The sequence below is a fragment of the Trachurus trachurus genome, assembly GCF_905171665.1.
Source record: "Trachurus trachurus genome assembly, chromosome: 1".
NCBI classification, from domain to species: Eukaryota; Metazoa; Chordata; class Actinopteri; order Carangiformes; family Carangidae; genus Trachurus; species Trachurus trachurus.
In genome coordinates, this window is record NC_139891.1 from 18,246,475 (window position 1) to 18,272,016 (window position 25,542).

Below are 25,542 nucleotides of genomic sequence, written 5' to 3' on the forward strand. Positions count from 1 at the left end.
TTTATCTGTGCTTTTACTTCCTCCTGTTTGTTTAACTGTAATTATATTTCTTCATTCTTGAGCCAGAAACACCTCTTTTGGAGCTCTTGCAGATTGAAGCAAGACTTAAAGCAGAAGTAAGCGATCTGGTCGTTTTGGCTAATGCTGCGTTCCAGGCAGGCTTTTGAAACCGTAAATTACAGCTTCAAGTCACAACTTACGACTTTGTAGCGTTCCAGGCAACCCACTCGTGTTTTTCCAACCTGTTTTACCTGTGAAAGTCACTATAACGGCCACTTGTAACTTCCGACCCGTGAACTCGTACCAGATCAAACTGGTACGACTTCACAGGTCAGAAAAACACGAGTTACGGGTTGCCTTGAACGCACCATAATAGTCCTCGTCCCTACGTCACCACATTCACACGCATCCCTTGGCTGCACACACAGCCCTTCATGCCGTTCTCTCTCCTCATTGGATAAAAACTGTAGGATAGAAAAAAATAGAAAAGTTTTCTCCTCGGCTCAGAGCAGAGCGGAGGGACTGACAGACCCGTGTTACACTCTATGTAAGTGATTGCTGTCAGAAGATATAACTATTTAAGACTTATATTAACACAAAAATATCGCTTACTTCTGCTTTAATGAACTGAAAGAATATGATCATATTGCCTCTATTGCAGTCTGCCTTCACTACCTCCTGATCAATTTTGTTTATTCTTTTCATTTTTTTGTGTTTAAACTATGTCCATTTTTACATTTATTCATCCAGTTTTTCAGTGGACAATTTGTATCTTATGAATGTCCTAATGTGAAGTGCTAAATGTAATTTAAACATTTTCTTAATCATCTGTTAATCAATTTAGTGTGGCTTTGACAAGTGGCACAGTGTATTATTACTATTTTATAACTATCGCTGGCCTACTTTCTGTACCCAGGGGTCATCATGAAAGAAGGCCCACTGCTGCCAGCACCAGATGTACAGCAGCAAACCAGAGACTCACCTGCTGCTAAAAGGCTGCTAAGGCGTGAGGGGCACTGACTTATGGAGATGAAGTTTTAGCTAAAAGACAAGGTCTCCCTTAACTGCTGCTTGCTGTCTCAGTGCAATGTTGTCAGGTGATAACACATTGCAGTTTCTTTTTTTTTCTTAATCCCACCTGGCAAGAACATATGTACATTTCAATATGCTGCCCTGCTGAGCAGCATGGTTAAGCTTTTAAAGAGCCTCGGAATAGACTGAGTTTTTTTTTTTTAATTTTTTGACTGTCTTTTTTTCCATCTCATTTAAATTTTTCATAATGTCTCAGAAAAAAAACTAAAATTATAAGAGGTAGTGAAATATTCCACTTGCTATTGTATAAACCTCTCAAAAGAAACAAAAGTCATAACTGTGGGGGCATGGCTTTCACTTACAGAAGGTGTCTCGTCAAGAACCACAGATGATTAATATCTATTGTAGCTAAAGAGCAACCATATAATCATTGTGGGTGGGTGCTTCAATAACAACAGGTTGCCAGGGTGTAATTTTCAAATGATTAAGGTTTGTTTGCACCTCTCTGAGATATCCTGTTTGGGTGGAAAAACATACTCTAAAAAATACTTCTACACCTGTATGGTTATGCTGCCATGTCTTACCACCATCAGTCTGGGTGTAGTACTGTGAAAATTTACATTCTGTATGAAGACAAAATGGGGGTGGGAACGACATGTTTGACATCTACGGAATTTGCCCCGGATAGCAGCTTAGCATTGTCTTGTATGTACACACAACAGGATGAAAGAAAAAAAACAACAACAATGCTGCACATCTCTGGTGGTGTTGTCAGAAGGCTTGTTCAGTTTTACCTGCTCCCATTTCACAAATGCTGTCTGTCATTTGTGCTTGTCTGCTCTCATATTTGATCCCTCCTTTTCATGCTAGACAGACGGTGGAGACAGAGATGCTGTAACGCACAATTGTGCTCCTCCCCTTAGAAAGGTCTTGTGTGTCTGCACGTTGCCACTGAGTCAAAAATATGTCCATCTAATTACAGTATCTCGGCTCTATGTAATGTCTGCATGTGTGCTTCGGGTTCGGCCTCCCATCTAAACCTATAGCTCAAACAGACCGCCTATTTTGTCAAGCCAACCCCTGAGTCAATAGAACATCCTGTCAGAGAGAGAGTACCGCCTGCCAGACAGTCACAGCAAATGCCCAACGGGAGGGAGAGTTATAGCCTTCCCATCTGGAATGATCCCCTGGTCTTCAGAGGTCAGAGAGGACACAAACACAGATACTCTGTGAAGGTACTTGCTATTGTCAATTCTGTCTGAGTGCATCTCTAGAAAAAAAAACTAAAACAAAAAAACAAACAAAAAACACATCCTGCACTGCATGACAGAGTGAAACTGTATCCAGGGACCAAAAGTGATGTGTTAATGGTTTATGAATGACTTTGCATTTTCTGGGACAGGATGACAAACATACTCCAGTCCTCACTAGATGATGTGTTATACAAGTAATTAAGATTTTGTATTTTGATTAATAAAATTGACTTAGCACCTCAGAAGCATGCTTAAATTATTGTAATACATCAACAGACACTTATGTGGGCTCATTAAGTTTCCCTTTTTCAAGTATGGTGTCAATATTTTTTTGTCATATTCTGTGAGATCCTACAGTGGAAACCACCAGATTCTTGTCTTCAGTGAAGATGAAAAATAAATCAATATTGCTTTTGAGTTCTGACACCGTGTATCACAGGATGAATCATCCACTCACTCTCTACTATTGGAGGGTAGCTTTTTGAATTTTGGAAGGTGATTTCTGATACAGCTCCTCTGAGTTTCATGATCAAAAGTAAAGCCGGGATCAATATGACTGAATGTGTGAAATAGGTTAGATTGTTCTCTAAAACTTTTGGCAGACGCTACTTTGTTCACCATGTCTAGCTCCATATAAATAAATGCAATCTGGAAATATTGTTGAGATAGGAGTGCAGGGTGAAAAAGAAAAAACAACTGGCAGTGCTCTTTTGGCAGCCAAACAGCTGCGTGGAGGATGTGTGTTTGTGTTTCCGGTCTTAGTTCCAGTTAAATGTCCTGCAGTTGCCGTATGTGTTGCCTCTTTTGATAACCCTGTTACTGGCACCCTCTTTAGGGTCAGTCACAGAACAGTCATAAATGAACCCCTGTGGTCATTGATAAGAATATCAAGGTTTGTGAGGCTCAGCCAGGCACTCGTTCTGGTCCTGAGTATAGTGTAAATAAATATTGTGACTATTATTCATTGTATAATGTTTTATTCATGTCCGTCTGTCTTTGTGCAACCCTGTTAACAATCGATCAGAGTTTGGGGAACTGAGGTCATTAAAAGGATGATTCTGGTCATATTCAATGTGTTTTTCTTATTGTCAACACTTGCTAAGAAAAGACTGAAACCTACAAAGAACTGATCCCACTAACAAGGATTGAATTTGTAGCCTGATACACTGTAGCTCATTCCCTGTGCTACAGACCTCCAGTGTTGTATAGAACCTATTAAAAACACATCAGGGAGCTGCAGTGTTCCACTATGTGATGTGTTTCCTAAATAGGATGAACACGCATTGCTTTTTTTTATTTGATCAAACATAGGCCTACATATACAGTACACCACCTGCTGTACTGTATATAGCCTACTCAGTGGAGCAGTGAACCTGATGCTGAAAATAACAACCAGAACATTATTAGTCCAACCACATGCAAAAAACTAAGTCTTTTTTTAAATAAATGAATCAATATATTTGTGAGATGTGTCTTTTTTTAAATGTATGTCTTGAGTGGGAAGACATGGTCATGAAGCTGACCGACTGTCGTAGCTGGGTTGAGAAGTCGAGACAAACCAGTGTCCCAGCGAACAGTGCAGGCTTTTTTGACAATACCAAAACCATAGAAGATCTTCAGTCTTAACCTTTAAAGTGGAGCGAAAGTGAAAAAAGTCTCATGTACTGTACTTTCAAGCGTCCTCATCTCAGAGATGGTATAGTAGAAACAGTGTTTAACAAGGAATTGGAGATGTACATGTAGCACAATGAAATCATAAACTCACCTGTCTGCGCAGGTCCCGGGTCTTTTTGGTCATTTTGTCAATGGCTGAGTTCAGCGGGTCGCCCTTCTCTTTCCTGCCAGTCTGTGGAAGGAAATAAAACACCATGTTACTGCAGGTGCAATATGTGTGATTACAGTCTTACTGTTTGACTCCAAACATTGCATCAATGTATCTGAGTTTCCCAGTGTGCTGTACGCTTTCTTGTTGAAGTGGCTGGAACAAAGCATACAGGGTATATTTATTATAGACCGCGCTCACTCTGAAAATGCACTTCACCATAGAACATGTGTTGACACAAGTGTTCCTTGATTAGACTGGAGTCAGTGCAAACACGACTCAAACTGTTTGGTATGTTACCTAGCAACTAGCCATTCTGGCAGGTATCAATTTGGTCGTCGCCAATTCCCCTGTGTGCAACACTCCCCATCACTGCCAACTCCTACTGGTGACTTTGGGAGGGTGCACATCACCACGGGCTTCACATGATACACACAGAGTCACCAGCTGCTTCTTTTCACCTGACGGCGGGGAGTTTCACTGGGAGAGCAGCGTAGAGCTTCATGCTATTCCAGATTCCTCTGCTCTCCAGTTTACATGCATCCTGACCAGACCAGCAGGCAGAAGGTAAGGCAGACACAGGGACAGGATCTCTGGTCGTCTTTTGTACAGATTTTACTGCCAACTGTATACAGTGAAATGCCAACCCAAGAAAGACACTAGTGGCACCTGGGTGCCTTATTTACCACTTACAAGCTTTACTGTTTTTGCTCAGAAACCATGGAGAAGAGTGGGGAGATCTATACTACTCCAGTTATTGGATTTCCACTTTTACTATGTAACTTGGGATGGCAGCTTGACTTGAAGGTTAGAAAGATGCTGTCAGTGTCTTGAAGCGAATCATTTCTGCGCCAGGACACATATAAATGATCTTGTACTCTCATCCCACTGGAGAAATGCATAAGTCTGTGTCTCAGGCTGTGTACCACCGTACAAAGTAGTACATTCCAGACAGGGGAGTTCTGAATACAACATTTATTACTTTTTTTCTACAGAGATTAGAGGAAATTAGTTTCACTACTTAATCAAACAGATTTACATTGCATTTAACAGGTTACCAAAGCAGAGTATCACTGCCAGGAAGTGTGCGTATCACACTCCTTGTTAATGTGACATCATATTTAATGAAAAAGGTCATAAATGCTTCCTGTTACCCGTTTCAAATCCAAACCTCTTTCTTCTGTAAAAACAACAAATAGAGATGGGGACACAGCTTACATGTGTTGGAGTGAAGAATGTAGGCTACATTTACTGCCATGCTGCTAACCCTCCCTCAGGTCCACTCAATCAGTCTCTGCGTGAAGTCAAATGCCACCACACTTCAAACTAAAGGTCTACAAATAATCATTCATGTTAATTGCTGTGTCCTTTTATTTTGACAACCGCCAAATGGAAAAAGCGAGGCTCATCCCTGGTTTGGAACCTGAGCTGCACAGTTTATTACAATTTTTTATCTTTATCCTCCCTTTTTTTATTATTATGGATGATTTCATTAATGTTGTGTGTAAAAAGACAAGCATCAAGGTCTGCTGGTCATATCTTAGTATCAGTAGCCTCAACGGTTAGCAGGATCAACAGATTGTAAGACACAATGATCCTCTGTCACAGCAATACCAGCATACAAAATTATTTGTGTTGTTGCCAGGCAACCAACTGACAGTTCTGTCCAGCGTAGCCTGAGGGCAAACAACCACAACAAAGTGCTCATCAGCCCTTCGCAGGGACACATCTACCTGGTGACACAGATTCCCATTCATCCGTGTCTGTTCCTCCGAGGCAAACTGACCACTACTCCAGGACGACAGGACTTTAAGCAAAGGGGTTATTTAGTCGTTATCCTGTTTAATGAGACACAAAATTTGGTTCTTATCTCTGTGTTGCTGCACTGTTGTCCTGCCCTTTTAATAATTGAGTGGTACAGAACGCCTTGTATCTTTGTGTCACAGAGAACTAAATGAGACCCCATCAAACACCCACCTCATTGTGAACTCACCCCACGGTTAACATTGATTGGCACTTTCAATGCCTTGGCTGCTATCAACCTGTAAAATTACTGTTTCCACATTAATACTGAATAGCCTATGCCTTCAATCATGCATAGAGAGATAGGGCAGAGAGCAAGGGCTGCTACTGTAAACTCAGGCACACAATGTGAGGACATCGACTACCTGAGCTCTTTCTCTAAAGGTCAGAATTTGGTACAGGAAGTGTGCGAGTTCTGGTACACATATCACTGAGAAAGGACCCCTTTTTAAAAGGCAAAAGCAATGGATCCAAACCCACTTTCTCTTCTGATGTCTTAAAAAAAGACTTGGCATTGAGGAAGATGCCAACTTGATGACAAATAACCACAATCTTAGAACATTTTACACCATTTTGGATTTGTCACACATTGAGGTTCAACGTGGAGAAACGCTCTGGGGAATTCACATATGTGCAAGGTCACTGATGTGACAGTGCTGCTCAATGAGAAGAGCCTGTAGTCATAAAAACAGATATGATTCCCTTTTCTGGCTAATGTTGCTGGCTTACCCTTGGCCAAGGCTCATATAGCACGAGTTTTCTTTCATATGCAAGTTAAACATTAGGAATGAGTCATTTGTCTCCCAGCTCATACTACAGTTAGTCACTCTCTCTTCTAATAGCAATCACACAATGCAGTCTTTTTTGTGGAGCAATGCACCAAATTGAAGAGAAGAAGAGTGGCACTCATAGTGTTTGAGATCTGACCCATATTCCACAGAGGGAGTCCTACCTAACCCTAAAATATAATATATACGGTATAACCACTATAATAACACACATGTGCACAGCATGGGCATGGTTTTCCTGAAACATGCACAGAATGGTGTTGAGCCAGTAGTTGATTAACACAGAGGGAGGAGAGGAAATGAAGATAGGATTCACATGCGTTCCATTATGTGCCACACAGTCTACGTACATACAGGCTCTCACACTTTGATGTGTGCGCACAGACACAGATTTCTCTATGCCAAAGCAGCAGACATGATGACGTTAGTCCTTGTGCTGCCTAAAGAGCCCTAATGTGTCATTAAGGTACCAGAGGGATGCACAGGATTAAAGATGCTCACCACCAAAATAAAAAAGGGGCTTAACTGGAACCTTTCTGTGGATCAAACAAACATATACATGATTTTACGTATAACTGGCAACCTTAATTACGCCGTCACAAAGAGAAAATGGTCAGGATTTACATGACACAAACAACTCCTCTTATTATTATCATTCATAATGAGTAGAGACACAAAATAAGTGTGCATATGTATTTGTGCATGTGTGTGTTTTTCATTTTCTGGGATCAGAAACCCCAGCTGTTTTATTCTCAAAACTCTGAACTCTTTAAGCTGAGTTAAGGAGATTAAAATTGCACAATGATGTCAGTCTAAAGGGACAAAAACCCCAGCACCTGTTATTTCCAGCTCATATTGACAGCTATTGGCGTGCATATTTTCTTAAAACTACTTTAGCTCTTTGTGTAATCGTATATCTTTGAGACCAATGCACCATGCGTCTTACAACTACAGTAGCTGTGGTAGTCCACCACAGCTAAAAATATGCCTCAGCTTTGATAGGTCAAAACTCTTATGCTACTTTAACATTGGGTTTTCTGCAAAATATAAAAGACCAATTAAAAACACTATGCATGAATTCCCACTATCACAAACTTTACATACAAGACATTCCACAGCGATGAATCATAGGTTAGTCAATGCGTCAGGCTCATACTCAGCCCGCGTTGGGCAAAACTGTGGTTTTTGATATGTGCGTGCATATGCGGGTGTGTTTGAGAAACAAAGCGAGAATGATGAACTGAGTGAATATTATTGTATTTATGTTCCTACGGTGTTTCCCTGGGAAACCGACATGCACCCATTCCCATCCAGGTGTGCACTGTATGTGTAAGCAGTTGCGCTCTTCAATTCACAGCCATTAAAAGCTTGACAACACGGAGGGCTGTTGATTCAACTGACTCCCATACAGCAACATTGATTGCTTAGTTTTTGACTTCGACATAATGGAATGTGCATGTTCGCTTTTTCTAGTAAACACAAGTCCCTGTGGTGTTTTGCAGACAATGTTCCCAACTGTTCCCATCCATTATTTTCCACCCCCTAGTGTGCGCTCATTCATTCCCGGTTGGGGAGAAGAAGATAGAGGAGGGTGCCTGAAAATAAGCATCTAGTGTGTGGGGTAATGGAAGCAGTGGCAGTGGAGTTATTCTTGCCCACTCAGGGGATGGCTGGTGGATGGTGCATACTGGTGGAACGACGAAGGGTCCTGAACGTGTTTGCTCTCTCAGGCCCTCCCAAAGTAAGTTGTGTAATTCAGTGGTGCACTGCATTGCAAACTGCTTCACTGCATGTCTGACCTCAAACCCTGTAATGGTAGAATAAGACATACGGTGGTGTGTGTCTGTGCAAGCTGAATAATGTGCAGAGGATTGTGGAACCTGGTTTCAAGTGTGTTGGTTTTTCTTTTCCCTCCTTATTTTCAAATGCCAGAAGACACCCAGTGCTTAAATGTAACTAATGGTTCAGTTATAGAAGTTTGAATGTAAAATGCATTTGTAGCTGAATATATCACTGGGAAGTAGGGCTGAACGATTTGGGAAATTACTGTAATTACGATTGTGATTTAATATGCAATCATTTTATAAGCTCCTCATCATCTGTGTTATTCAACAGACACAAGCAATACCTGTTCTATATTATGACCAACACAATATTTGAGTCATTAAACATAAAATAGTCTGTAACTCACAGGTTTGTTACTTAGCATGTATTCATTATCACACAAAGCACTGGCAAATAAGCCTGATGTAAACATCGATATACTCAGTAACCAGTCACACAAGCCAGCTACATGTTCTCCCTGTGTGATTGTCTGGGAAGTAGTCTGCTCCGTGAGATAGCAACAGCACGAAGTTGGGTTCACTAATAGTAATAATAAATAAAAAAGATATAGTTCAATAGCTGACGTACTGCTCCTCTCTCACATTAAAGTTCCTGTAGTGCTACATTCAGCTGAGCCTGAGGCCAATACACAACAGGTGAAAGTGTGACGTTGTTGCCTCTTTTCTCCGACAGCTCCACTCTCCCTTGCATGACAAGAACATAATCGTAGCCTGTGCAATTACAAAATCGCGTTTTATCGTATTGTGATATAATTGCAAATGTAATTAATTGTTCAGCCCTACTTTGAAGGAATATATTTAACACTTTGGTTGATTTAATAATCCAGACAGTTGTCTGTGTATATTTGATGCTATTTGTGAGTATTGCGTGAATAATCTCCAAAGCTTTTATTTCTGCCATGAAGGGAATGAACAGACTTCATGAAAATATAGACGATCAATATTTTCTGATGCATTCAAAAGTGTCACGTCTCTACACGTCCCTAATGCAATAAAATTGACTATGGCAAAAAATAAATAAATAAATACAGATGCTGAAATAGGGGGGTGGTGAAAGAAGTGAAGAATGAATCTGGTAATTCATAGGCAATAACATGGCGAATCAAAGGAATGGGCAGATGAATCAGAGGGAAGAAAATAGCAGGTGGGGGAGGAGGAGGGATGTGGGGGGGGGGGGGGGGGGTGAGGCATTCTGTCTCATTGTCTCCCAAGATCAATGTGTTAAATGATATCAATTCCGGCTCCTTGTCAATTCAATTAGGCAGGAGCGAGAGGTACAATTACTGTCCGATGTGGTTACACTGTCTGCAGCGGGCTTAAAGGGGAAGTCAAGCTGATAACAAGGGGGTGAGAAAGTGTTTGTGTATGGGCAAGTGGGGGTTGGGGGCTGATAATAGTGGTAACATGTTGGTTGGGTTACCAGCAGATAATGGGTAGCTAGATCCTCATTAAGATAAGTTGTGCTCCCTCAGCTGTAGTGCCATAGATGGGCCAATTTGACTTGTTCTCATTAAATGGAACTTAAAGAGGTGCAGCGGTGGCTATCAGCTAGTTTGATTACAGGATGGTGAAACAGAAGTAACGCTACAATGCCTGTGGCTGGAAAAAAAGAGAAAGAAAGAAATACTTGCAGATGAGTGGCTCAGATTAGAATTGTTTTTTTTGTTTTTTTTTCATTTTTCAAATGAGATGACAGAGCAACCCAGAACAAGATGCCATCTTGTAATCTCATCATAAGCCCTTGGGAAACTAACAGATATACAGTGCAGGCACACAGTAATGGAGCATGTGTCTATGTTTACACACAAACACGCACACACACACACACACACACACACACACACACACACACACACACACACACACACACACACACACACACACACACACACACACACACACACACACACACACACACACACACACACACACACACGTGCACACACACACACACACACACACGCACGTGCACACACACACACGTGCACACACATATACTCACAGAAACTGGTCAGTTAGTAGAAAATTGTTGCGAGGAGGGCAAAGGTGTAAAATGCATTGAAAAATATATATAGTAAGATGGAATGATTATCTTTCATTTTGTTTCTCCCTACATCCACAGGTGCTCACACTTGTAGGAAAAGCCTGGACCGGTCACAAGCCTATCATGGAGCTAAAATATAGAGAGCCTTTTACATTCATATTTTCACCTACAGGCAATTTTGACCCTCCAGTTCACCTGTACACAGGTGGACGTGGACATTATACAACAAACTGCTCTACCTAGCAAATATGTGAGTGTTGGCTTGAAGTTTATGAGGTACAAAGAAAGTAAATAGTCAAAAATACATTTATCTGTAATTGTTTTTGCACCTTGACCTCCCATGACACTGGTCACAAAACTGATTTGGCAAGAGAGAAGTGGGGTTGCAGACAGAGCTTGACCTTTTTTTTGTATTACAGGTATGCTGGAGCTAGGTGTTTCTGGTTGTTAAGCAGCATTGCACTGTATTCAAGATTCTGGATGACATTGACCGGACACGGTATTTTTAACACCTTGCCTTTAAGGCCTATGTGCTTTGGCTATTTTAGTGACAGGCTCAGATGATTAGTTTTTTTTTATTTTTTTTTTACATGCAGCTGTTTACAAAGAATTACAGTAAGACAGAAAATTAAAAATGTTGCTGGCACTGATGATGCACTGTCTTCAAAAACATGTGCATGGGTGTGAACACCAGACTTTCTTTTTTATTAATGAGGCATAATGAAAGTGATAATGACCAAAGGCATTGCTCTCAATCCTTGTCCTTGGGACTACTGGTGCACTACATGTAACTCGTTATTCTTTATACAGTATACATCAGTTACAATTTTGAGGAGGACCTACAGAATGCTTGTCTAGCTCATTTAATTATGAAGAAATTGGAAACCAATTGTGAACTAAGATTACAAAAAAGAATTGGAGTTATGGAAACATACTGATTAAGTGGCTGTTAAATTATTCTTAAACAAAACAAACAGTATTGACAATCAGGGTCAATATTTTAGTAGCCCATGCAAAACAATAAATACTGCATCAGTATTTCAACATTAAATGACAATGTCACCTTAAAGTGTTGGCAGGTGGCAGCACACACACATACACGCAGTTATATACGTCAATAATTCTTAAAGCTTTTTAAATTTTCCTGTGGTAATATGAATGAGTATCCAGAGCTCCTGTGTGGAGCCTGAGGAAAGTCAGCACACTCTCAACACCCTATGTGCTGCTTGTACGAGAGCGGCGTGTCTTTTCTCCTCTCACATGGTTGCCCATAGTATCTATAACGGTGCTGTTTGAGCCGGGCAGTCTCTTGTCAGTTAGAGTTAATGCAGCCGAGAACGGCACAGCCTGAGGAGGAACCGGAGTGCCTTCTGGCACAAGCTCTCTTATGTTTAATGGCTGATGCCGTTTGCTTACTCCTCTCATTACACTGGTTCATGTTTAGACTGTGGGCCTGTCACTGGCTATTAGCATCTGTGGTCAAGCAGGCTGTGGATGAGAGGAAGCATCTGGCTTATCATCAAGCACATAGTAAGTACGAAATGAGCAGTTTATTTAGGATGGGGTAAACACCGACTGAAAGATGAACATCCTGTGTGTATGGATACATGGTTAACTAGTAGACTGATGCATGAAAAGAGAGGAATGAAGTGATGTGTACAAAGTATTTGTTTGGGCTGGGTGTAGTGGAGCTATACTCTATATGCATAGGTGATTAATTTTGGGTTGTTTATTTGAGACATCAGTATGACAAGAGAAAGAGAGAGAGAGTTAAGAAGAAGATGACATGTTACGAATGTCCTAAGCTGGAATTGAACCAGCAACATTGCAGTGGTACAGTACTGTATGTTGCATCTGAGACCACAAGGACAGAGGGACAACACTCTATTTTGCATATAATATAACATCCTCATCAGACTCACGCTGGTGGCTGGATGGATCCAAATGATCCAATGGAGTTCTTTTTTGAAGATAGTGATGGCTCCATATGAACTGTGTGACAAGATAATTTAGGGAAGAGCACACATAAAATCTAACTGTACATATTGGAAGTGGAAGGAAAGCATGAAGGCAGAGAAAGGAAGTAAAAATCCGAAAACGGCAACAGAGATAGAGGCAGTGGCAGAAACTGACAATAAAATAAACAGAAACAGGGGCCGACATAAACCAAAGGACATTTGGTTGCATGTCTTTCCTTCCACTGTGCCCTTTGATTGTCAGACTTAATAAGAGCATATGTCACGGTTCTCAGTAAAGGGACCCAAGAGCACGACTCAGTAGGAGAAAAGTAAAAAAAAAAAAAAAAAGTCTTTACTGAGGGGGAAAAAAAGCCAGGATACAAAAATCCAAGAAGGTAAACAAAGTACAAAGTGTCGGGCTAAGGCAAAATCCAGATAAACACCAGCAAGGTCCAAAACAAGACGCGGAGCAAAACATGCAGGGAAAGAACAGAGTGGCGGTGCACTAAGGCAGATGGCACAAAGACAATCCGGCAGAGAGCGAGTGGAGACGGACTGGTATATACAGTATACTAGGAGGCTAATGAGGGAATGGGGAACAGGTAAGCAGATGGGTGGGGAGGAGGAGCAGGTCAGGTGACTGGTGTGCAATGACAGTAGAGTCAGAACGTGTGCGCACAAACGACTGGACCAAGTCAATAAATGTGAGAATGAACAAACACTGATACTCAAAACCTTGACAGCACAATTGAGAAGTAAAATACTTTATTCTTTATAGCTGGAATCATCTGGGAACTTAATTGTCACAGCACAGATGACACGCAGACATTTTCTTTTGTCTGAATGATAGAAAGAACCTTTGTAAGGACGTTTGTAATGGATTAGCCTGCAATAACCTGAACCAAGGCTTTCCACTCTAAGAAGCTAGCCCTGGAAAATTCAGACCTTCCTTTTCACATAGAGGCAGGTTACAGACATCATAAAGACTTTATTATCCATCGTCCTTAGTCACAGTCAGTACAATGGCATTAGGAGGCTGTAAACTATCAACCTCCATATTTCCTTTTTCACAGGGGGAGTAAGGTATCCCAAAGCAGCCAGGAAAATACAGGCATGTCAGTAACTGGGTGAACCTAGAAACAAACTTGGAGAGGTATCTCTGAAATATAATAAGGATGTTAGAGGGCTCAGAAGTCCATGAAATACTCAAAGCTTCCCTGGAAGCAGTCACCAATGTGTGAAGATAATGAACTCTTGTACAGCATCTAAAAAATTTTGGCCTGGTTAAAAAAGTGTCAAAAATTTTTCATTTTTTTGCACTTCTTTTTTTGCACATTTGAGGCTGAACTCCCTGTTTTAAGACAGTTAGACAATCAAATGATTTTAAAATCTTGATCGTTACAGTCTGATTGACTTACTGCTCCTTTCACAGTTCATACGTACATTCATGAGAAATGCCACTATGCACAGTTACATGTAATGGGGTGTCATGCAGTGATGAAGGGCTTTAAGGACAGAAGCATGAAGACAATGGGGAAGGTTAAATATTAAGTGTGTTGGGCCGAAAGCCAAGGTTTTAGGTGCATAGTTTCAGGAGAATAAGAGAGGGGAAATGTCTGGTTATCAGACAGAAAGAGAGAGAGCAGGGGATAAAAAAGTCTAGTCCTGCAGCAGCAGGATGGGGAGCTAGAGCAATGCTGCCTGCAGCCTCCCTGAACTGAATAGCAAGTAGTTTGCGAGGGAGGGACTGAAGGAAGGGCAGCAGAAGAGAGGAGAAGAGAAGTGAGGGAGGGAGAGGCTGAGAATAGGTTAGAGAGGGTGAGAAAATAAGAGAGTGGTGTGATATCTGTGAGAGCAGAACTGTGGTAAAGAGGGAAAAAAAAACGAGTCAATGGGGTGAGAAGAAGGTTTGAGTATCATTGATGTACTTTTGTTTCATCGCAGAGCTGAAAAAAAAAAGTCAATTTATCACACACACACACACAGTCGCCCTTACATGCATACACAAACATGACGAGGCTGTCTGTGGGTGCTATTTCTGAAGAGAGCACAGCTTCAGTACAAGTACAAGTACAAGTACAAGTCAAATGCTATGGATCGGAACACCTGAAACAAAGACTGGTAGGGCAATCCAGTTCAAGATTCTGTTCTTAATACCAGGAGATGTAATCCCATTTTATCATCATTTTCTCCTTCCTGCATTGCATCATCCTCCACCACCCCGTAGTGGATCAGGCCAAATACTGACATGTTACGGATTAGAGGATTTCTGCGCAGCAACGGACAGACATTAGTGTAGACTGTGAGGGTCGAATTGTCAAGTACTTTTCAATATAATGGAAATCCATGCCACATCCAGCTACACACTGTACATCCTCATCATGTCTCATCCATATGCAGTATGTCTCAAATAGTGCACTTAACACTGATTACTGGCTGTGGCTGTCATGTCAATACAGACGTATGTTATAGACTTGCCTAGTTAAATTTGAATTTCTTTCCTTTTCAATTTCAAATTTTATCACAGGTAGATTTTATGCGGAGTCAGTATAAAGACAAACATCAAAACTAACTCCATGGAAGTATTCTGGAGAATAAAAAAAAACTGAAGGAGGCAGAGAAACAAGGAAACAGACTGATTTGTTGTGTCTAGACATCATCCACCTTCACACCTACCTCAGCCTGTCTGATGGTCTCTTTCCACTCATTGCTTGCAACTGTCAAAAACACCCTCCATGTGTCTCTATGTGACCCCTTAACTATACTGTGAGGAGCACAAGATTACATGGAATCGAAGTAGCTCTAGAAAAGACTGACGATAAGTTTTTCAGACAGTTATGCCATTTGGTTTGGTGCCTGATACACACTGCCCCTTATACAGTATATAGGATGTGATGGGAACCAGGGACTGGTAAGAGTAGCCCACTGAACAGTTGCACAAAAAACTAATAGATTCAAATTATACAAACATGAGCCCAGCAGACAACTTTCTCCACAGCTGCCATTCTTTCACTAAGTGTGAAGGTGGCCTTTGTCAGGGATAGTAAGGGGTATGGAGAATAATATGTGTATTTTTGTAAACCAGGATAATGATGACTCAAGCTGCTCTTCTGGGTGGGTTGCTGTGTGTAGGTAGTACTAATCAGGGATTAGGGTGGTTTGGGAAAAGGGAGGGGGAAAAAAATGGCCTCAAGTCTCACAGCAAAAACAGAGCCACAAGCGGATCAAATAAAAACATGCTAATGATAGAACGATAACACTAACGCACCTACTGCGTATTGTGGCTGAGCCCACCATAGAGATAGATGCCATGTATACACAAACAACGCTGATATACTACACAGAGCTAGACAACAGTGTGTTTCCATGCTGTAATGATCCACGGTGCAACAACTTCAAAGATGGCTCGAGCTGGCAGAACTGGTGAAATGATTATGTCTCCTACTATCCTTTCATGTGGGCTTTGTCAGTCCAGCCACGCAGCACCGCAAGCCACTAACAGAGCTGTTGCTGCTATTAGCTGGGAACAGTAAAGCCACAGAATATCTGGACATGATGTAAGTGCACTGCGTGGGGATGGATCAGGGGATAGGACTTACTGTCATGTTGGGGGTTTGGGGATTGATGTCGTTTCAAAGGGACATCTATTCTCTTCCTTAAGCTGATTCTATAAAATGCATTCCTGCAATGGCTGAAGCTGTTTGCATCCGGGCCGGCATCTTCAGGAAATGACATGCAGATATCACCCTTGAAAATATTGGCGATTGTTCATCACACGGTCTTGGAAACGGTGCCCATTTTTAAACACAGGGACGGACATATGAACCTCCTGACATCTGATTTATTAAACTGTCACACAATACCTAAACGAGCACTAATTTGATCACAGACTGATAAACTGATTGAAGTGTAGAAACAAGGAGACATGCTGCACCGGTGTTCCTTATTTACATACACCAGACCCTAATTCATGTGTTTGGCAACTTGTGGCCTATTAAAAAGGGACGCCTGGCGCAGCTGAATTGCCATATGCTACACGACAAAGAAAATGCAGCAACAAAACTTACACTGACCACAGATGATTGTTGAAATGAAGCCTGTGCTGTATGTCTTCAATGTACTGTCGGACAATTAGACCTCCACTACTTGAAACAAGACTACTGCAATAAATAGCTACCATTGCAAAACATTGGTAAAATAAACATTTTCTCCCTCTCTGCCCTGGAATAGAAATAGACAAATAATGGTACAAATTAATGAAAAAGAAATTAACCTTAACACATGTTCCTTCATAAGACTCTTCTGAAAATTCAGTGATGAGACCTTGGCTGTTTTAATACCCTGTCGTGCTTGGCCTGGTGGGGAGCAGCATAACAGGAACTTATGGGCATCACAGGGAGAGTGAAGTGTGCCCCTGGGCTGACTGGCCTTATTTTCAGTGAACTGACAGGGTCAGGTCTATACTGAGGGTTACCCTCTTAATTATGCATGGTCCATTTGGTAGACAAGTGTCTGGTGCAGGTGGCCAGCTGCAGCAGACAGCAGCTGATAGAAGAATGACATGCTGAATAATGTCAATACCTTAGTCTTTCCTCTGAACAACTTAAAAAAGAGAGATGCCAGTAGCCAATGGAGCCGGTGCTAACTCGGGTTAGACACACATGGAAAATATAAAGTGGCGCTTGCAGCCCCTAAAGAATGCAAATCCTCATGACACAACACAATGAAATGTAAAATTTGTCCAAATAGCCAGACAGAGCATTGGAATTCACAAAAGAAATATGCAGATTGTTCAGCCACGGTTTCTGGTACCTTATGAAGGCCAGCGTGAGGACATAACACTACCGTAGCAGCAGATTGAAATTACTCTCTGAACTGAAGGCTTTTCAGCTACATAGATTTTTAAGAAAGCGCTGTAAACAAAGGGCAATTCTGATTGGGCTCTAGATTTCTAGGTTTGAAATTAGTGGGGTGAAGAGAGTGAATCATGCAAAAACATTTTTAAGCAGTGAGACTCTCAGCACAATACACACAGCTACACACACAAGCACAAAGGCGACAGAGAGGTGGTGAGGCTGAGAATTTTTTTCTCTCGCGTTAGGATTTAGCTGCTATTGTCTGCTGCCAGACACAGCGCTCAGTATTTTAATCAAGGGTACGGTTTTGAATCCAGTGGCCTTATGATGTGATAACAATTGTGTTTTATTTTTCCTTCTACTGAGAAGGATTTGGGGATGTGTCATCATGTAATGTCACATAACACAGGTCTGCAACACCTGGTTATCTGTACCTGGTGGCTATGGTCAATTAACAGTATGTCATGATATGGATCAGCCTGTAGGTGGGGAGATAATGCTATAGCTTCTATGGGCGGACATGTACTAATGACTTATCTGGGTTGTTACTTAGAGGTAAACAAGATGTCACTTTCATGATGGTTACAGTAAATTGTATATGAAGGAAATAACTGCTCTCTCACAACTGCAGGGAGGAATTGCAATTAGAATTTTTTTCAATTTACATGTGTACAGTTTACTAATATTTAAGGTGGAATTGATTCCTGTGGATGTAAATTGACAGTGGAGCTCAGACTGAACATTCAGTGTGATTTTACCGTTTGAAAATGTGTGAAGTTGTTTGTGTGCAGGGACAGAACAAGGTCAAGGCTGCTTCCGATCTTTTTGAAGCCTACCAACGAAATCACTATGCAGCTGAAATGAGGCATGAAAAAAGGCAGTTGTTATGATTATGTAGGTGTTGGACGGCTAACATCAAAAATATCTATTAACATGTACAAAGCACGATTGACTGAAACACAAAACAAGAAATCAGAGACGCAACCTGGATGCAACCCAGAACTGGAGGTTATTCCATGCTGAGATTAAACTGATAAATGATTCAACCCTGTTCGGAAATACTTTATTTCCTGATTTTTCGAGTCGGGTTAACTTGTGATTTACACTAAATTTGCTAAAAGAAGGCACTGGTTTGTAAATATTAATGGTGTTAGAACTGGTAGAGATTCACAACTTCAAACAGTTAAACAATAAACCCAACTGGGATTTGGTGACACAGTTAGAAGAAAAAAAAATCAATATTTTCCTCCAGCAAAATGTAGAAAAACTAAAACATGACTAAGACATCACATCTTAAGAACTACATGTACAAGACAGCTGACCTGAATAATGACAGACATGCACCTCTTGCAAGACTGTGATACATATTGAAAGAATAACGGCTATTCCACACAGCTACGGACTGTCAGTGCCTGATAAGACAAATACAGCCACATTAATAATCAGTTTTAGCGCAAATAGAGCAGCACACTAATTTTATCTGCTCATGGTGTTTTGTGCATCAACATCAGTCTGATATCTGCACACTGCTGGTTAGTTAACTTAAGCTACCCAGCAAGTAGACAGAATCCTCACACTGCTCCGTTGACTCTCTTCACTTTACCTCTTGTGATAAGAGATAAGACCTCATTAAAAAACACACGCAGGGAGTGAGAAATCAGCGTTCACAGTTTTTTCTCTGTCTGAATTTAGAACGAGATAGACCGGGCCAGGTAACCACCCACTGTCCAATAAACTGTGGCAGCTTAGTGTATCATATCACACTTAAAGATTCACCTTGATTCAAAAACTGTCAATTGCTCCCTGAAAATATTCGTTATGTGAATGTTTTGATAACTTGACGCGGACATGAATTCAAATAAATCCAATTCATTTTATCGAGCAGTGGTAAACCTTAGTACCCTTCATTTACATAGGTCTCCAACATTACCTTTAACATGAACATTACCTGAAAGCAGAAGTAAGCAGAATATTTGTGTTAATATAAGTCTTAAAAAGTTATATCTTCCGACAGCAATCACTTATATAGAGTGTTTGGTCTGAAACACGGGTCTGTCAGTCACTCTGCTCTGCTGTAAGCCGAGGAGAAAACTTTCCTTGTATCCTACAATCCTTATCCAATGAGGAGAGAGAACGGCATAAAGGGGCGGTCCTCTCTGTGTGTGCAGCCAAGGGATGCGCGTGAATGTGGTGACGTAGGGACGGGGGCGGGGACTGCTAACTCCATCGGCTGACAAGAAGTTAGCCAAAACGACCGGATCGCTTACTTCTGCTTGAACATCTAGATTAGACAACACTCAATATTTATATAAGACAACATACAGTGATCTACTGTTTCTACTTATCACAGTCTATTTTCAGCTCCTTTGGGAAACATCCATCTTACATTGCATGATAACATAGAAACATACACTGAGGTTGCAAAGGTCTACCTTCTAGGTAAAGCAACCTGCATGGTCTATATAGGGATAGAGTTTTGTTCTTTTATGAAAAAACAAAACTATAAACTGTACATGAAAAGTTCAAGAGACAAAACACCCTTTAAAACACCTTTTTGCCCTGTGTCTAGAATTAGACCATGCTCCACTTGTTCATGTGTGTTTTTAACAGATAGCCTGGTTTCATTACGCGCCAACAGACATGCAAGCTGGGTAGGATAGGAACAGCCCCAAGAAGTGGAGCTGCGGACACCATGGTAATTAATAAAGTACGACTTTAACAACCCCCTGAAGTCATAAAAAGGTGTTGTGGGGATTCCTTTTGTGAACACAAAGGACATCCCTCCTTTGTGCTGTCTTCTTGGTGAGCTAGATATTTGTTGATGGCAATGCTTGTTGTATCTATATTAAAAAGATGAAAAAGTGCCAAAACACACAGGTGTTCCAAAATTTGCCACAGACTTAAAATAACACAGGTCATAAATGATTTACAAACTCTAAAAGCCTGACAACATCTGCTGCTGTTACTGCACAGTTTGGGTGTCGTGCTTTCATCGTGTGTATGACAAATTGATCTGTGATACAATTACACGAGATACTACCTGGACTGGATGATGCCTGCAGGCCAGAATTAGCTGGAGTGTAACACAACCTTACATTTTCTTTTGGATTCCACTTGCCTAACATAACACGCTTTAGCAACATGACAGCATATGCACACAAACACGAGCACACTCGCATACTTGAGTGCCAGATAACAGTGTTTAACTACTAAGCTGATGCCTGTGCAATTTTAACAAGAGCTATGGAAGTTAACTTAACTACTGGATTCCACTAAAATGGAGCCTTTTGCTAATGTGACCCTGGTGACGCTCAACATTACTACTGACAAAGCAACGTTTGTCATTAGGGGAGAAAGCTGGTGTTTTCTCATTATAACCAATTTCCCTTAAAGAGACCAAAAGCAGCAATGAATTTATCCCAAGAAAAAAACAACCCTGTGTAGTCACAGACTGAAATGCTCATGTCTTGGAGTCTCTGAACTCTATTTCCTCCCAAAACTATTAGAAACACACAAAAAGAGCCACAAATTTACATTGGGTGACATATTCTGGCCCTTCACTGAGACGACAAGTATAGTTTATTCTGAAAGTCCCGACTGCATTTCGGATCTCTCCAAGTAGCTCCTTGTCAGGCTCAGGGCGCATGATTCTGTGTTTACACTGCTTTGCTCGTTTGATGAGCTGGGAGGAATAACACCTTACTGCTACAGAAAGAAGAACTCTCCACCTTAGGATGTCTGCGAATGTTTATCAAATGTGTTTGTGAGTAAGAAAAGAAAAGGGTTGAGCAGTTTCTCACAATATTTGTAGAGGGACCTCATTTATAAACAGTGTGCACGTACTTGGCATGCAAGAGCAGGGATTCATAAAAGTCGAGGTGAGGTGAGAATTTGCCGGGGGACCCTTGCATGCACATGTTTTTGATGAAATGTTATATTCCCAATTAAGTCTCATACACTTCTTATAATCAAAACACAGAAGAATTCCCCAGTCTGCGGGTCATACGTGGATTTATGCTAACTGCTATAGTTTACCAAGGCAGCTTTCACTATTTCCAACTGACTTCCCTCATGGGCACAATTCAAGGGGCCTCTTGGCAGAATGACAACCAGAATTTTCAAAAATAGTTTACAATTTGTTTTGGACATTTTAAGCACAGGCGTTGCACATACAGTAACTTTGACTGTGGCTCTGTTCTGTGTCCCATTCGGTCATAGCAGTGAACAGCACCAAGACCTGACACTGAAGCAACTAAAGGGGATGATTAATTTGATTAACTGTGCCCTTCTTACCATTACTGTACATGTCAAAATTCATTGAAAGGACCTAATGATGGTGCATGAAGATCCTCTGCTGGAGCATGAAGCATCATCTGTTGTGTGCCAAGTGGAGCTATTAATCTTATTGCCAGTTCTATACGTACTTTTATATTTGGACTCCAAAAGAAGCTTTTCATCATGATTTACAAAAAGTAACATATGTATCTCAAGCCTGTTTTGCAGCCCCCTCAGTTGCATGATAATGACTGAAGAAGGCAATAATAGCTCAGACCTCTTTAAAAGCCCCCTTTCATCTGATTGGCCGAACATCTAGTGAGCCCAACGTTTTGTGAGTGCTGTGTTGTCAGCTAGTGATTGTAGTAGTTACTATCGAGGTGAGACATCAGTGAAGGAGAAAGAGAGCTCCAGAGTGCACCATCAGCTGTGACACTGAATGAGCAGCAGGGAGGTTCTTGGCATCAGCCTTTACACCAGACCTCTCCTCTGAACATCGGCTTTCATTCTGCCTCTTGATGTTAACAGTGTTAATGGAAGTCGATCAGAATCAGAAGCCTATTTCATGTGCTATTTATAGATGATCAAAAGAGCGGCACAGGCTTGTGTCTTGCCCAAATCAAACTTCTAACGGCAAACTTTCTTAAAGAAATGAGTAAACAAAGATTTTCTGCTGCACAGTTCCTGCGAGAACAAATAGCATGTCATTTTTATTTGTGGGTAATTTGTGCGCATTTCAGTACAAGGTTCAAGATGTACGACTTGATGCGTCAAATGTGAAACACAAGGAGCTTTCTTGTATTGTCAGGTTTATCTGTCCCTTGCAGTACTGCTCACTAATGGGATTTTATTTAGATTTCTATAGTGTTTTTACCTAACTTTGCAGTGCGGGGATAAAGGCACAAGTAATTTTCTAAATGTACATGTGTTTCAGCCTTTTACATTAGAGACTGCTCTGCGCACTGTATTCTGCTCTGCTTCATCCCAACATGAGAGAAGCCAGTGGACACATGAAGGATGTAGAGGCTTGCTGGGGCTCTGAATGAGGCAATAGGCCAGAGCAGTCAGGGCTATCAAAAGTGGGGGCATGTGGCTCCAGAGAGCTGGGTTTTGAAAACGGGCTTGGTGGCTCTCAGTGGGATTTCTGCGTCATCTGACAGCAGAACAAAGTTCCTTTGGCAGACAGAGCCTAGTCAAAGGCGCTGTTTGATGTAGGCTCTGAAGCCAAAAACATTAGAGCCAGAACACAAATGCATAAAGAAACAAAATAAGTAAAAATGTTAAAACATGTAATTGAATTAAATACTAAACATAGAAAACCCACACACAACAACAACAACACGCCAAATGTGGGTGAAAAACTGGCTGTGGCAGGTAGCTGCAAATTTCTACAAGCCATGGTGGCGGGTGAAGAATTCTGATCTTGTTTCTGTGTAAAAGCATATCCAACACTCAGAGTGTGAGTCTGTGTTGTGTGTTGTGGTAAAATCACTGTCTGTCTTGCTCCCTCAACAGGGAACACCTCACATCGGACATACCTGGGAGCAATTTAGACCCATATTAATTCTCTCTTTCACACACAAATTTGTACACAGATGCACCTCCACGCCTCAGTCTCTTCAACAATCAGTATTTCTTGTTGTATTTCAATCTGTAAGAATGTTAAATATAACAAAAATATCGTATCTCTCTGCAGGTGCCTCGACTCTCTTCTGTTCTCTACACTTTAACCAACTGTCAGTGACATTTTTCTTTGTGCTTTTACTTATAATCCTGATACTTTACTCAGACTCTGTGTGTGCAGCAGTGTCAGTCAGTGATGCGTTGTTTCTCTTCCTCTGTGCCTTACAAACACACGCATGTCTTTGTTATGTTGTTTGTGACTTCTTGACAATGTGCTTTGTGCGGTATTTGACTTGCCCCACTCATTTGTCTGTATATACTCACTGATCTTGTCTGTCTGTGCTCTCTTAAGTCCTTGTTTGTTGATTATACGACTTGTCTCTCCCCGCTCATCTCTCCAGCCCCTTTCTTGCATCACTGTTTGATCCATTTCTTGCTGTTTTTTCTACTACCACTTCCACACTTGAGGTCAAAAAGTTTAAATCTCTTTATATGTCATGCATATGTGTATGCAAGGCATGGTAGTAAATACAACCAGCCAGGTTGCTGTCGCTCAGCAGGGAAAAGAGTCAAGAGGCAGATTTACTCTTTAACCTAGCATTTGAATGAGACCACATGTAAGTGCCAAATGTGGAGGTTTCAGCTTCTCAGATGCAACCACCCAGCTGAAATCTTTCAATACTACAGTGAGTGGAGTTTACAGAGAATAGTGCAACAAATACAAAAAACATTCAAGAGCTGTTCTGTGGGCAAAACACCAAGTCGGTGAAAGAGAAAGGCAACATGCTCAAGGCAACGGGGAGGCCACAAAACACCAAGCGGCTCAGTGCAACTGCGGTATGAAGGCGAGCATTCGTGAGAGCACGAGCAATTCATCAAATCCTGAACTAAGATGATTAGAACAAGAGTAGAAATGTGATCGCTGAGACTGGACGGCTAAAATGACCCTGGCCCACAGAATTTTGATTAACACTAAAAATTACAGAGCCTAAGGGAGAGTTGTCACATAATGTGGCTTTTAAGAAAACCAGTGAACACTGAGAATATCATTGATTGACAGATTATTCAATTTCTCCCTTGTTCTTGTTAAATATGTTAATATAACAACAAGGTGCATGACCTATTGTGCCTGAGTGGTTCAAAATATGCCAGACACTGAAAATACATGAAGCAGAGGACTAATCAACATTATGCAGTAGAGATTTAGCCAACGTGATCATTAGACTCCATGCCAAGGCTGGTCCCCATCACTTCTTAGGAGTCTTCATTGAAATGAGAAGGGTTAGTTCTGGCCTTGAAGTGGGGATGCTTTTTATCCAACCAACTAAAAAGATTTGCTTTTGCGACCAACGCTGAAAAACTCCATCAAAGAGGAAGAGGGTCAATCTGTCTCAGAATCAGAATCAGAACAGTTTTTTGCCAAGAGCAGTAAAGGTCAGTTTACAGCACGAGGAACTTGTCTTGGTGCAAACATAAAGGTACCAAAAATAGTTTAAAGGGAGGGATAAAAATAGAATTAAGAATTTAAATAAAATAGAATTAATCAAAATATTCTAGTGCAAAAGTAGTAGTGCAGAGTGACTGTCCATAGGTTTGGGGTTATTTAGGGGGAACTGGGGCATTGTTCATTAGGCTGACTGCAGAGGGGAAGAAACTGTTCTTGTGGCGTGAGGTCCTGGTCCGGATGCACAGCTCCTGCAGAGATGGGAGGCTGCAGCCGATCACCATCCCAGCAGAGTGAATGACACACTGCAGTTTGGCCTTGTCTCTGGCCGTAGCTGCAGCACACCAGACTGTCATGGAGGATGTGAGGATGGATTCGGTGGTGGCAGTGTAGAAGTTCACCAGCGTCGTCACAGGGAGGTGAAACTTCTTCAGCTGCCGCAGGAAGTATGTCCTCCGTTTGTCTGTCAGGAAGTCCGTAATCCACCTGCACATGGAGTCAGGCACATTAAGCTGGGAGAGCTCGTCACGGAGCAGAGCTGGGATGATCGTATTGAAAGCAGAGTTGAAGTCCACAAACAGTACCCTGGTGTAGGATCCTAGGGAGTCCAGGTGCTGGAGGATGAATTGGAGGGCCATGTTTACGGCGTCATCTACAGATCTGTTGGCTCTGTAGGCGAACTGTAGGGAATCCAGGAGATCGCCTGTAATGTCCTTAAGGTGGGTCAAGATGAGGCGCTCGAAAGTCTTCATGACCACAGAAGTCAGAGCAACGGGTCTGTAGTCATTAAGGCATGTGAT

General features: G+C 41.4%; 1 protein-coding gene across 1 annotated transcript in view; it reads right to left on the reverse strand.

Annotated features, from left to right (window-relative positions):
* ctnna2 (catenin (cadherin-associated protein), alpha 2) overlaps positions 1-25,542 on the reverse strand; it is a 327,581-nt gene that overhangs the window by 83,220 nt on the left and 218,819 nt on the right. The window contains exon 8 of the mRNA XM_083981885.1: positions 4,051-4,131. Coding sequence (XP_083838011.1) covers positions 4,051-4,131 — 81 coding nt within the window. The remainder of the gene's footprint in view (positions 1-4,050; positions 4,132-25,542) is intronic.